This window comes from Mastomys coucha, unplaced genomic scaffold, assembly GCF_008632895.1.
Source record: "Mastomys coucha isolate ucsf_1 unplaced genomic scaffold, UCSF_Mcou_1 pScaffold19, whole genome shotgun sequence".
NCBI classification, from domain to species: Eukaryota; Metazoa; Chordata; class Mammalia; order Rodentia; family Muridae; genus Mastomys; species Mastomys coucha.
The window spans coordinates 16,797,210-16,812,436 of NW_022196901.1; the positions used below are offsets into that span (position 1 = coordinate 16,797,210).

At 39.2% G+C, this 15,227-nt stretch overlaps 1 protein-coding gene and 1 long non-coding RNA gene across 3 annotated transcripts in view; one reads left to right on the forward strand and one right to left on the reverse strand.

The window, feature by feature from the left end:
* Reln (reelin) overlaps nt 1–15,227 on the reverse strand; it is a 457,134-nt gene that overhangs the window by 228,802 nt on the left and 213,105 nt on the right. For both annotated transcript variants that reach the window (XM_031380095.1, XM_031380094.1), the window contains exon 8: nt 11,446–11,497. In XM_031380095.1, coding sequence (XP_031235955.1) covers nt 11,446–11,497 — 52 coding nt within the window. The remainder of the gene's footprint in view (nt 1–11,445; nt 11,498–15,227) is intronic.
* LOC116097523 lies at nt 13,186–14,966 on the forward strand. The gene is made up of 2 exons (XR_004121454.1): nt 13,186–13,244; nt 14,578–14,966. It is a non-coding gene; the product is annotated as an uncharacterized LOC116097523 (long non-coding RNA).

Sequence of the window (15,227 nt, forward strand, 5' to 3'; positions counted from 1 at the left end):
TTTTTTTTGATAGTGAACCTCTGTTTAACGATTTCACTGGAGGCAGCTATGCATATTTATTCATCTTTGCCCATCACATCTTTTAACAATAATAGCATAGAAAATGACTATCTTACACTTAAAAGTTGTATTTCTATCTTTATGGAAACTGCAAGAAACATTCTAGGATCCCTCGTTTACTTGTTGTGGTAACACACTGCCCTACTCTTACCATGAGAGCAATCCTGGACTATGTCAGCTGTAACTAACTAGGACCCCAAGTTTAAACATTAAATATTGTCATCTTCAGGTCAGATTAGCACCACTTAGCTTTCTTGTTGATTTTTGGTCCTTTCCTGTTCTAAGGAACCCACACTATTGTAACTATTGTAGCAGTTTTCTGTTTGTGCACATTGCTTTATCTTGCTACATACTGATGCAAATTTACATAATTTATAAATTGCATAAATTATAATTAGCTCTTCTCCAATAGAATGTTAGCTTATTTTCTAATATTGCTCAAAGTAGGTTGTTTTTATTATTCTTGTTGACTTACTGCCTATCAGTAATCACAGAATACCGTGGAGTAAATGTAGTGTTCAAGACAAGAGAAAATCTACCAGGAAAGATCAAGGTTTGCCTTAAGTATGTTATTTTACCAGATCTTAGATCATGAGTTAAAATAAATGCTAGGGAATGGATGCAGAGGGAGACGGTCCTTCGCTGAGTCCATGCTCTATCTAGCCCCCAGTAGGCATGCTCTTAGTTGCAGACTGCATGTCTGATGCCGTTACACATCCTTGAATGCAGAGCTCCTGGATTTCATGAAAGGCAGGTTGATCTCTCCATGCTGTGCCTGCATGAAAAGTTGGCAGCTTATGCCCTACTGAAGTTCAGGGCTGAGGCCAAAGAGGCAGGGCTTAGATTCACGGGTAAAAAGCTGGGCAGGGAAGAATGCTTACTCCATCAGATAATGTTTTGTGGCAGCCCAGGCAGGAAATGTCCTGGGGCTTCTAGGTTCCAAATGCCATAGACGGGAATCATGGCTGAGGACGCCACAGATAATCACTTTAATTAAGAACTGTTCCATTCTGCACAAAGGAAAAGTCCTGAAGTTATTCTTGGACCTGTTAAGAACAAATGAATTCAATTTTGATAAAATAGGACAACCAAAGTTGATAGCTTTGGTAATTATTTTATTAATAGAAATTGTTAATTTAGAGAAATGAATGTGTCCATAATATTTGGTCAGCACTGAATTATCAATTAAAATTATTTAAGCATGGAAATCTAGGATTTAATGTCTGCATCGCTATTGTGCTCACTAAAAATATTCCTGGGGGGAAAGCTTGACATGTTTATAATTTATAAGTATAATTATATTTATAATTTATAATTGAAGAAACATAGGGGGCCCCCAGAATCCATCAGAGACCTGGGAGATGAGAGTGTCACAGGACTCAAAGGGAGGGACCTTAGATGAAATGCCCAACAGTAGGGGGAGGGAACTTATAGAGCCCACCTCCAGCAGGAAGACAGGGCATCAAGTGAGGGATGGGGTTGCCATCCCACAGTCACATCTCTGACCCAGAATTGTTCCTGTCTGAAAGAATTACAGGGATGGAAATGGAGATGACCCTGCAGAAAAGAAGGTCCAGCAACAGGCCCAAAGTGGGATCCAGCTCAAGGGGAGGTCCCAAGGCCTGACACTATTACTGAGGCTATGGAGTGTTCACAAAAAGGGACCTAAGCATGACAGACCTCCGAAAGACCCAACAAGCAGCTGAAAAAGTCAGATGCAGATATTCACACCCAACCAAGGGATAGAAGCAGCTGACCTCTGTTGTTGAATTAGGGAATGCTGAAAGAAGCTGAGGAGAAGGGCAATCCTGTAGGAGGACCAGCAGTCTCAATTAATCTGGACCCTGAGATCTCTCAAACATTGGACCACCAAACAGACAGCATACACCAGCTGATATGAGACCCCCAACACACATACAGTAGAGGACTTCCGGGTCTGTGTTCATTCAGAGATGATGCACCTAACCTTCAAGAGACTGGAGGTCCCAGGGAGTTTACAGGTCAAGTGTGGTAGGGGGTGGGGGCATCCACGTGGAGACGGGATGCGGTGGGGAGGAGTTGTAGGATGTGGAGCAGTCGAAGGGTGGATGGGGGTGGGGTGGGGAATGGAATATGGAGTGTAAAAAATAAATTAAAAATAAAATAAAATTAGAAAAAATTGGCCGGGCGGTGGTGGCGCACGCCTTTAATCCCAGCACTTGGGAGGCAGAGGCAGGTGGATTTCTGAGTTCGAGGGCAGCCTGGTCTACAGAGTGAGTTCCAGGACAGCCAGGACTATACAGAGAAACCCTGTCTCAAAAAACCAAAAAAAAAAAAAAAAAAAAAAAAAAAAAAAAAAAAAAAAAAAAAAGAAAAATAAAAAATAATAAAACAAAAACAAAACAAACAAAAAGAGAACTATTATACATAGGAAGATTAATTTTAAGTACTTATTCAAACTGATACTACGGATTAAGAGTAGTCAAAATAGAAGTTTCAAGTTAATGACCCCTCAGAAGTATTCTGTAGGGGTATTAAAACCATGTTTGTTTTAAATCTCCCAAATGTAGGAACACCATGTTTTAAAACTAAGTGTTCCATTTTCTGTTTGGTATCTGTTTATTCTTAAAATGAGGATACCATGGAGCAATGACTTCTGCTTGGGGTTGACTCTGTCAGGGAACAGGATCTGTGTACGTTGTACTGAAGTGTGATGGTGTCTGACCTAGTCATATCTCATTCACCTTCCTGGTTAGAACCTCGTGAGGGGGCCTCTTCCAGCTTACGGCAGACGGACAGTGGCCACAGGGTAGGAAATGAGTAGCTGCTCTCCCCCTTTGTGCTCTTCTCTCTTTCGATCCTCTACCTACCTTCTTCCTTGTAACAACCCCACCTATCATAAGAAGAGACACACTGATTCTTTTGCAATTTGTGTATGTCACAAATGCTGTGACCTCCCCCAAACCTTTCCAACTATCAACTCTTTTCCAGTTTCCCTCCATGGCCACAGAAGAGAGATTTTGCCAGAGACTGGGATAAGGAAACTCATGGACGAGAAATGTAAAATACGCCAGGTTTGCCAAGATTCCCTCCTTTCCCTGGACCAGTATAATCAACGCCTCGGTGCTCATGTGCCTGCCTCCCAAAGTACTAACCTCTACTTTGGGGGATATCAGATATGTGCCTTTCCTTGCATTATCAGCCTTGTTCTGGCTCTGACCTTGGTCTCAGCTCTCAGAAAGGCCTCCAGGGTAAAACCCCTGTAAGGGTAGTGCTGGCACTAAGCTATGGCACCATTCTTGCTCCTGTCGGTCTCCCTCCGAGAGATGAGGCCCTGCCCTGGACCTCCCTCTCTCCTGGATGCTCTGTTAGGATGCATTTTTAGTTTCTTCTGCTCTGAGTCATGCAACCATCATTGCTGTGTACCATCCAACTTGCTTTGTTTTCACAAAGAAACTCCTCTTGCCCGAAGTATTTGGTAATCATTTAAGAGGTGGCATTTAATCTTCTGATACATATATCTGATTTGATAGTTTTTTTTTTAAAAAAAAAATCTGGAGCACATCATGAATTTTGTTTTTCCCAAGTGATTACAGGTATAGCATACCATATATAGCAAACTTCCCAAAGAGCTTCTCTGTGATAAAAGGGTTGCCTATCAAGTCCCTTGGTTAATCAACAGGGGACTGCAGACTGCTGGTTCACATTAGGATCTGAACTGTCCATGGATTTCCCTCAGCCACTCCACTGCCACAGTTACAGGAATGGGTATGAGCCTGAGGATAATGTGGAACACCACTTAGTCATGTCCCTCAGCTAGGAATTAAACTCAATCTAGTCCCTCTGTACCTAGAGCCACTCAGAGAGATGCACACTCCCAGGCCTTGGTGATCATCTGAGCAACAAAGGGTAAAAGCAGATGCATAGAAATCAAAACAGAACGAAGTAGATATCACACAAAACTCTCAGGACTTGAGGGTCCAGAGACTTTAGGACCTTCAACCGAGTTTCCAGTGGCGTGGCGCTGAAGAGACATCGCCAATACTGATGGTCAACTTCCCACTCTGCATCTGCTTATGTATTCCCTCTATGAGGAAAACCCCTGATAAACACTAGCAGAGTATAGTAATGAATGAATTAGTTAGGAAGGAATTGCTGATGTTTATTTATTATTTAAGGATCATCAGACGAATGACAAAGTGAACATTTCAAGAGAAAGGACATACATAATCTTTACTTTCCAAGAGTAAACATGAATTTGAATGATGTTCATCTTTAATTTAGTTACTGGTTCTAGTAATTAAAATTTAATCTAAAAAATTTCCCAGAAACTTATGCTTAGTGTAATTTTATTGTAGTATTTAAACTGATAAAAAAATATTCTCTTTAAAATAGCGCTTAATTCTTTGGTGTGAAAAGGATTCAAAATATATAAATATATTTCAAAATGAACTATATATACTCAATTTAAACTCATCTTTTAAGCTATATATGTCATACAGAGGAACAGGCTACTCCTGTGATGAAAGAGCTTTCCAGGGCCAAAGTAAGTTCCACACAGTTATGTATTAAATTAAGGTAATATAGAAGTAGTCTATATATATATATACATATTTAGGTTTATATATGTTAACATATATCCTTAGAGGTATGAAAATCAAGTCATAACATTAATTTTAATATATATTGTACCTGAGAATTTTATAACAAAATCATGTATTGAACTTCAACTTCAGAAAGCATAAGCATTAAATTAATTCTGCTATTAAAAATTTCCAGAATTCCAATTTTTATTTACATTCGTTTTGAGCTCAGCTTCTCAGAGATTTTATTGGTCTGCCACAGATCTCCATGTTTCAGACAAGGTTTTCCTATTCGATAATAACCTCTCCAAGGTCTTCCTCAGCAAGGAGAGCAAAGCTTGCAATGTATGAGACTCTAATTTAAAATACAGTCCATAATTTCAGTAAGCTCGTGGAGGAAATGAGCAGTAATTCACACAGAGGCGTCCAAGACTCAACTTCTTCTCCTTCTCAATTACCTGCTCTAAAAGAACTGAGAAAATTTATCTACTGAATCAGGTCCTGCGTGATTAAGATGTTTATGAATTGGGCTCCAGGGGAAAGTGAACAGCTTCTCTGTGCCACACAAACTACAATCTCTCACACAAGTGGCATTTTATTTCTTTATTTAATAAAAATATGAAGCTACATTTCTCTTCTTTTTTCATAACTTTCTGTTCAGCTAGGAGTACCTCAAACATTGGATTGTTGTAGTGGCTAGTTTTCAGAATATGGCCATAGAAAGTGGGCAGCTCTTGTTATCTCAAAGACACTTTGGCATGTGTTGTACACAAGAACTCAGTCTGAGCTCTTTCATGTACTAACATCTAAATATAAAGTATCTATGATCTAATTATGCTTTTGACATTATTGAAGCAAACCAAAAGCAATACAAAACACAGACTCTCATCCCTCTAACATAAAAAAATACAAGCATATAAACAATGTCCAGTGTAAAACACACACTCATAACCACCCAATATTAAAGCACAAAATATATACAACTCTCCAATATAAAAACACAATTAACCTCCAGACACACAACCATCCAATACAAAAAAACAAAAATGAAAGCCCCAGACATCTATTATCAATAAAGCCAAATTTAAAAAGGCAATTAATTTAATTTTATGAATTTCCAACAAACAATAGATTCTAAGTGAGTTCAATAACTCCATCCTGTTGAGCACATGAGTGTATATTTCTGCCTGCTCCTGTCAGTAGAAGCAATGTTTATTGTGATTCCTAGTTTTCTTCTGGATCATCTCCATCCATTGACATCTTCAGATCGGTTCTCTGAAAGCCACTTTTGTCATGAAAGTCTGCATCACACCAGCTTAACACATATCTTGATGCCACTGGAGTCATTACCTGTCACTCTGGTAGTAAATCTCCATTTGTGTGTCCCTGGCTTTGAGGCTCAGAACGACATGATGCTAAGACAGATCTGCTCAACTCATACCATCTCCTTTTTGTTTGTCTGCTTTTGTCTTTTGCTCTGTGTGTGTGTGTGTGTGTGTGTGTGTGTGTGTGTGTGTGCATGTGTGTGTGTGCATGAGTATGTGTGTGCATGAGTGGGTGTGTGTGTATTTATGCATATGTAGGTGAATGTGCACATGGAGGGTCTGTGTGTGTGCATGTATGCATGCATGTGTGTGTGTTTATGCATATGTAAGTGAATGTGTAACAGAGGGTCTGTGTGTGTGTGTGAGTGTGTGTGTGTGTGTGCATGAGTACATGTGTGCATGTGTGTGTATATTTATGCTGGTCTAGGTGGCCTAGCCAGCTAGCTAAGGGGATCGCCTATCTCTACTTTCTGAGTGCTGGGATTGTAAGTGGCTGCCTGTTCCGCTTTTTAAATGAGAGTTCTGGTGTAAGGACCAGATCACAAAGAGTTTACCTACCGAGCAACCTCCACAGCCACACTATTTGTTCTTTATTGTGTCTGTTTACCTTCAACCCTCATTTGGCAAGTGATGTGCATTCATCTAAAGAACGAGCTGGGTAAAAGTGAATAGTATATTCTTATAGAGTAGCTCAATGCAAGGTATCTTTCAAGGAAACTGTAAGTTCAGTCTTAACCCAACTATAAAAACACCATTTTTGAAGAACTCAAGACTGTCTTAGTTTGATTTCTGTTATGATAAACATCATGGCAAGATGTAATGTGGGGAGGAAAGCGCTCATGTGGCTTCCATTTCTGGGTCATAATCCATCACTGAGGGAAGTCAGGGAAGAAATGAAGCAGACACCACCAAAAAGATGCTCAGGGAGTCACTTGTTCCCTGGCTTCTGCTCAGCTCACTTTCTTACATAGCCCAGGTCTGTCCATCAAGGATGGTACTGCTTGCAGTACTATAATCTTTCCCACATGAACCAACAGTGGAGAAAATGCCCCACAGACATGCCACGGGGGAATCTTATCTGAGCAATTTTTACATTGAGACGTCTTCAGATATCTCTGGGTTGTGCAAGTTGACAGTTAAAGCTAACCAGGACAATTATATTTCCTTTATTGTTTATGAAGCTCCCTTGTAGCCCTCTGTTAAAACCATGCCATTAAACAAATTATTATTATTATTATTATTATTATTATTATTATCATTATTATTATTTATATTTTGACACAGGATTTTTATGTAGCATAGGCTAGCTTTGAACTCACTATATGTGCCAGACTGCCCTGAACTCTCAGACCTCATGCCTTGGGATCCCAAGTGCAGGGTTTATGCCATTTTAAGTAAGTTCAATTAATTGACTAACAATTCTGACTTAGCCTTCTATTAAACATTAAAATATTCTGTCTGTTTGAACTATCTATTTAGAGACACCCAATTTTATCTGGCTTTGCTAACATCTGCTCAGGCTAGCCCTGGCTTAGGAGGCATTCTCATGTCTCTCCTTGTATTCAGTCCATGTCCTGTTCTACAAGCCTACTCCTGACCTGTTGAGAGACTCTGGTTGTTGGTTCTCAGGATGCTTCTAGGTAAGAAGCTCCCCACAGCCCCTGCCTTTGAATCATGCTACTGTCGCCCTGAGACCTGCACAAACCCACTACCATAGCAATGTAGAATGCCTCTACTATTGTAATCACCTGATATTAGAGAGTCCTTATCGCAAATATATCAAGTGCCTCCTACTGCCCCAGTTGACTGCTGCAAAAACATCTTCTCACTTTTTCTTGTACAACAGCTAAAGTTAGCTCAAGACAATGAAGAGCAAGTGTCCAGTAAGTCTGTGAAATGAATGAAAGATACAAAGACCTACCAGTACTTCCCTTGGAAGAAAACAGCTTGGAGAAATCTGTAAGATAATAGGTTACCAGGGCGTCCGCTCAAACCTCTCTTGTATCCCAGAGGAAATCTACAGGGAATGTGTCAAGGCCCCTAAATCCCACAAGTTGAATCTGAGGACTCAAGTGAGAACCACAGCATACTGATGCCTCAGCATCGAAATGGAAACAAGATCTTTCATAGGAGTGGGAAAATGAAAAGTTCTTAGAACATCTCCGGACACTTTTTAAAATGATCTAGCTCTTGATAAAATGATAAAATTTCAGCCTGTAAAACTGGGCTTCAGAACGTTGTTAATGTTAAAAACCTTTTATTTAAGAATGTTTGAGTATATTGATATGCATGTAGATACAGGAGTAATATACACATACCATTTTAAGTATGCATGTAATATTTACCCACATTACACATATTTGAAGAAACATTAAAACGTGCCTTAGTAATATAAGTAATTTCTGTATACGGATCCCTTAGGTGCTTGGGATGCCTTTCAATTATATTTGTAACATATCTGGAAATGTTTATAAAGGCAATAAGAAAATTTCTAATTATGAATATAATTCATCATTGAGCTCATAAGTAATGATGAATTTCCTTAGAAATTACCTATATTTCATCTGAATGATTATATATAATGAGCACTGGATGTGCTACATGGCTTCCCAAACAGTGGTACTGAATTAACTAACTATAAGCAAATTAATAGTATAGATTTGGAGAATTCCAAGATATATCAAGAAATATAAGTACTAGGCTCACATCACATAACTGATTCTGCATGACTTTTAAACTAAGTATAGAAGAAATGCTTATTACACAGAAGTTACTATTTTGATATTTTATTACTACAGATGTTTAAAGTCTGAAATGAATCCACACATTTATGATACATTTAGGATTTATGTACATGCTTAGATGAGTCCCTCATACCATCCCTGTCAACAAAGGGGTATACCAGTGCCTTCTACTTCACAAACATTCACATAAATAAGTAATCATGAGATACATAAATTCATTTCTGGAAATTGATAGAACTTTATAGTTATCACACATTATACACAGATAGATAATGGTTGATTACTACATTGTTTAACCCTTTTCACACCAGAAAACTTCTAGTCTCAAAATGTAGTAAATAAATTTCCCAATTAAGTTTCTAAGCAATAAGCTATAATTTCTCTAACTATACTGATTCATTGTCAATCCTACATTATATTTTTTAATGTTAAAACCATCACCCAGAAAGATTTTAAAGAGGAATTTTGTAGGTTATAAACTCAGGTCTTATCTCTCTCTTTCTTCCCTGACCTATTTCTCCTCGATTCTATTATGCTTACCATCATTTAATGTAAAACCCAGGATTCAAACCCATGCTCTAAGATGTACAAGCTGGTCTGTAAACATGTAGGAAATTCAAAGTTTTTGCTAAGTCAGATACTAGGTCTAACCCAAAGAGTTCAGTTTGTGCTATTTTGTGTTCTGAATGCTAAACCTTGTATTCTCTAGCCAACTCCCTAGCTCCCTGCTTGGGCTCCTTTTACCAGTTCTATTGAACTGAGACTGCAATTGATCTGACTGAAAAGGTAAAGAAATAGAGACTGTATATCAGGTTTGTTATTCATAAAAATAGACTTTTTTCTTTCTTACAATAAAGAATAATTTCATTGAGGCTAGACCACTACTCCTTTGAACAGTGTGAAAACCTACTGGAATTATGGATTCTTCTGTGGACCTTCATTGCCTAAATATAATATTTGAAATTAATATTGATGTCTAACAAAAAGGATACTCCTAATATAGATAAACTAGAAACCATTATTCCTCTTTATTTTGACTTTTCAGTGGTTTAATAAATAGAACACATTCATTCTGGTTAAGATCCATGAAGGTTCCTGTTAAGCTATAGTTTTAAAAAATTTGTTCTTGTCAAATTAAAATTATAAAAAGAACTCTGTTTCATCCTGATTATAAAACATGATTAGTAAGGTCATGCTGACAGATGAGAAAGCCATTTAAAAACTTTTCTTATTTTCACTAGCAAGGTTTTTCAGTAAATATGTACTTTTGGTTTATGCATAAAATTCTGTGGGCCATACTGTTAATAGGAGTAGTAATCCAAACTATAATTGGGTAGTTTCCCACCCCTACACAGGGTTACACACCTACACAAGCTTACACACCTACACAAGCTTACACACCTACATAAGCTTTTTCTTTTATTAGGTATTTTCTTTATTTGCATTTCAAATGATATCTCCTTTCCCAGTTTCCCCTGGGTGTGGGGAAACCCTATTCCCTCCCTCTCCCCCTGCTCACCAACCTACCCTCTCCCACCCATTTAAGCTTTAATGAAGCTTGTTGATGCAAGATTAACAAGCATATGACAAGAAAACCCTCTGTGATATAGTCAACTGCAGTGGGCTCCGCTGTAGACACTGACATGCGCCATAGAACATAGCTGCTAAGGCCAATGACCTTCTTCCTACTAATGGCTGATCCCAAAAGATGGAGTGTGCAGATGGTGGAGGGCCGGGATGTGACTACCAGATGCCAGCAACCTCAGGACTTAGACAAACCTAGGTCCCACTTAGAGGACAGGCTCTTTCTTTCTGTAGAATATTCTCTTTGGAAATGTTGCTTATTGAGTCACACATACATATATATATATATGTGTGTATATGCATACACACACACGTATATAAAATTAAAAAGAATAGAATAGATAGCAGAACTGTTACTATTTCATTAAAAGGCATATTGTTATTGAATATTTTATTAAAAGGCATAATGTTACCGGATATTTTGGACAAGAACTTTTGCTTTTCAATCCAAAGCCTTGGAAGAGCTTAGGAAATTGAACACATTTCTATCTCAAACTGGGTAAATATAACTATAGGGTATCTCTGCTACAACAGAGTAATTCAATGTATTCAAAATCCATATGTAAATCATTTATAAAAATTTCAGAACTGGCAAGTCGGCTCGGGGTAAAGGTGATGCTGCCAGTCCTGAAAGGTGAGTTTGATCCCTAAAATCTACATGATAAAAAAAGAAAGTCAGATCCATCAAGCTGTCCTCTGATCTCCACACGTGTGTTTACTTACACACATACAACACACCACGAATAAATGCGATGTAATAAAATGTCTTTAAAATGTTATAGATTACTCGCAGCACTTTTTTTTTTCTTTTTTCTTTTTGGTTTTTCGAGACAGGGTTTCTCTGTGTAACCCTGGCTGTCCTGGAACTCACTCTGTAGACCAGGCTGGCCTTGAACTCAAAAATCCATCTGCCTCTGCCTCTGTCTCCCAAGTGCTGGGATTAAAGGCATGCGCCATCACTGCCCAGCTCCTGTAGCACTTTTAATACCCATCACTACTGGTAAGGAGTGGGAACAAAGAACAGTATTTAAAAATGTTTAGTTTCACTTTTTAGATTATTTGGTGTAAAGACTTAACCTTTCCCATTTCTAAAGCACCCAGCACAGGAGTATACTCTGATTAAAGCAACACTTCTAAGTTAAATTGCTACCTTTGCTACCAAACACTTACCAATGGAAAACTGGAGGACAGATGCTGTTGTTGTGTTCAGGCATGTGGTGGTCTAGAGAGAAAACATGTAACAATCAGGCCAGGAAGACAAGAGAGCCACAAGCTTGGAGGCAGAGCGCCCGCAGCGGCTGCCCTTTCTCAATCCTACGCCAGCACAGATAGATTCCTTACTCCCCTTAGGGAGGCAAACTGCCAGAGCAACTTAAGTTCAGACAGTGAACTTCACAAAGTGCCACGGAGACAGTTCTCCAGGTCATCTTGCATCTTAACAGAACTACACAAAGCCCATCTCCTCCCTCTGCCTTATTACCAATCTAAGCCAAAGAGAATCTCATAAAAAGGCAACCAAACAAAAATTGCGAGGTAAGAATAAGTGACTAGAAAAAGATCATCTGTAAAAGCAAGTAGGGAGGCATTGATCTGGTTAAGGACACCTGGGGACCTGAACCTGAGTCCAAGCTCAGGCCTCAGCTGAGGCAAGGAGAGAATTTACCCAAACAAGTTGTCCTTCGACTTTACATCCATCTCCGTGCCCTACCCGATACGCACAAAGCAAATGCATGTAACTAGAAAGTCGTTGTTTTTTTTTTTAAAGTAAATAAAACCAAAACAGCTAATTTAAATGCCATAGTCTTTGGTGAGTAATAAAAATATTCTAAAGTCGATCATGCTAATAACCATACAATTTCATAATTGAATATGGAGCCTATGAACGTTTCTTAAAATGAGAGAAGGAGAGGAGAAGAAGAGGAAGAAGGGGGAGGAAGAACGTGAAGAAAGGTGGGCTGGGGAATGAGGAGGGGCAGGGAGAGACATTATGGATAAGGGTCTGGAAAGAGCCTCCTCCACATTTCTGTTAAATTGCCGTGTCATGAAGTGCCGTTGATAAATTCCTCGCTTTGGCAGGAGAAATGACATGCATAACTTGTGTGTAAAGTCACATACGCCTTGGAGTAGGCACACCTCCCTAATGAGACGAAAGTTAAGTTCCCATTTAGCTGGACCCCTGTCTTAGAAACGGCCACTCAGTGAGTGCATGCTCAGCTCTCAGCAGAGCACGCTGTCTTACTTTGCCTCTTTCTAATCTGACACTTAAAGAACATGTGAGTGTGAAGTCCAGTGGAGAAGCAGGCAGGGCAAGAGGGGACGGCCTGGGACAGTTTATAAGTCCTTCAGCCACAGAGTCAGTATGAGCTCCTACTTTATGCCAGATGTAAACCACAGGCATAGACTGACAAAAGGAATTCTAGTTATCTTTAGTCTGAATGTACCCATCATGCCCAGACCTCTGCTTCCTGTGTTCTTCCTTCCCCGAGAGACATCAGAGGAAAATGAACAATAAAATACTTTGAAAAGAAATCTGCTTCCCTACCCCCATCTCCCATAGCTTTTCAAGTAAGTTTAACTCTCTGCCCTCATGGATTTCCCTTAGATAATTTCATATTAAAATCTAAAGGTATGCACAACCAACAGAGAATTTTTCTTTTAAATCCACATAAGCTGAATGATTTTATGTAACTGAATAGATTCCCAGATGAATCATAAAACAGTTCTGAAAGTGGATTCTTTGAAATACTGGTATTACATAAATTAAAAGCACTGTGGTTATCGCTACTGCTAGGGCACAGAGCACCCTAGACAGTCCTCTACATGTTTCCCCCTGATGATGTAATAATTGATGCTGTGTCACCTGTCTGAACAAGTCACACATCTGTGACCTCTGCTACTCAGTAGCAAGTTAGTGCATGAAACACTGCTAAGTTTCAAGGGTAAACGAGGTGAACAAACCGTAGCTTCTGGTAAGTCACTGATTCTACATTTGTTCCTTCCAATGGGATGCTGAGGACTCCTGTGGTGTCTGATGCTCACGTCATTACTGTGCACACTCATATTAGTAAAGCCATCAGCTACAAAACATAGTAGGCAGGCCTTGAAGATGAGCAAGGTTAATAAAGTGCTTGCTATACAAACATGAGGATCCAAGCTCAGACCTATCTAAAAGTGGGGACCTGAAGGGGCTCATCTGCAACCCAAAGCAGGACAGGGTCAGGCAGAGACAAGGAGATCGCTAGAGCTTACCAGCCAGCTCATTAAGCGGAATTGGTGAACTTCAGGTCAGTGAGAGGCCATAACTCAAAGCATAATATGGAAAACAACGGAGGAAGATAGCCAAAATTGACCTCCGGCCTCCACACACACGTACACACGTGTGGATATGCACTCACATGTATGTGTGCATACATAAGCACTAGAGTACACAAAAAAAGAATAGGAAAGATGAACACACAAAAAGAAGATATAAAATCCACTCATCTATGTGTGTAATTGGGTTTTATAAATTATTACTCCTGAGTTCAAGCAGGTTTTTGATAGATAGTGTAGTAATTATAAAGTCTTCTATCTCACCATATCTCAGTGCTCTTAAACAACTATTAAGTTTCAAACTGTAGCAAACACAACGGCAATTTAAGTAAATCTGGATAACTCACTATAGACTGAAGCCCTTTATTATGTCCTCCATCCTTGCAAATTTTCACTGGATGTAATAGACTTTTACTCCAGTTTACCACTGTTTCTAAAGCATAACTTCAACTCTATGAGAAAAATTCTTTTTATAAAGAAACAGGAAGGGGACACAGCTTGGTGTTCAAGTGCTTGCCCAGCATGTGAGGCCCCGTGTCTGATTCTACAATGCTACAAATAAATAAGACTTTTCAAAGAGAGGAGCACAATTCATTTCAAATTCTGAGAATATATTTCTCTTTATCTTCATTTTATATTAGCAAAACAAATAAAGCTGAGTGTCACTACCTAAAGTCTGTAGATGTGATTAACTAATGAAATGTTTGAGGACCCCACAGAACTTTGTGATGGGTGGAGACAGATGCTCCCATAATGCATTTGTGTAATGGCACAATACAACAGCCTAAGTTTGAAGAACGCAGGCTTAACAGCAGGTCCTTTATGTTGTCTTTTGCTCTCTCCTCTCAGCCCCATGAAGGAGGCTCTACTCTGTCCCAACTAACTCAATTTTGCTTTTTTGGCTTGTTTTTTGTTTATTTTAAAATTTCTTTTCTCCATATTCTCAAGTACCAGAAACAAGGAGCTTTGCTAACAAAGATCTTATTACAGGATCAAGATGGCTCCAGGAAGACATTACAGCTCCCTTGGTGCCAGTGGGACCTACATCCCAACTAAGACTGTCAGCTACACTCCCTGCCACAATCTTCTCCTGCAGGGTCCTGGAGCCATTGCCAGCAGTCCTTAGAGCACTAGACATCCTGCCTGTGTCCTCAGCATTGAATCAAATGCTTTCCCTGACTCCCCATCATGCATGTCTTTATCGTTGGGGTAGTCATTGGGGAGAGAAGTGTGACCCCAGGCCAGGAAACCCTCAGATCCAGTCCTGCAGACTCAGACTTACAGATCGAAAGAGAAAGCCCTAAACGTTCAAGACTCTTGGTTTGTGGTAATCCATAGAAACTGGATGATGAAATACAAGCAGGTCTGTTGCTTAACAAGCAATGATTCGGGGCTGGCATCTTTCAGCAGTCTTTGCACACAACAGCATAGACTGGATTCAGTTTTGAAGTTCTATGACAATATTCGAATTTTAGTAAATATGATAACTGACAACTGAATCCCTCACCTTTCATCTCAATGGGCTGCTTTCTATGAATACAACTTGGATACTATGTGTACTTTGGCCTCTAGGAGAATAATGCATTATAAAACTTATAGAAAATTAGATAGTTATTATTGCTAAAATCTGTCATAGCCAG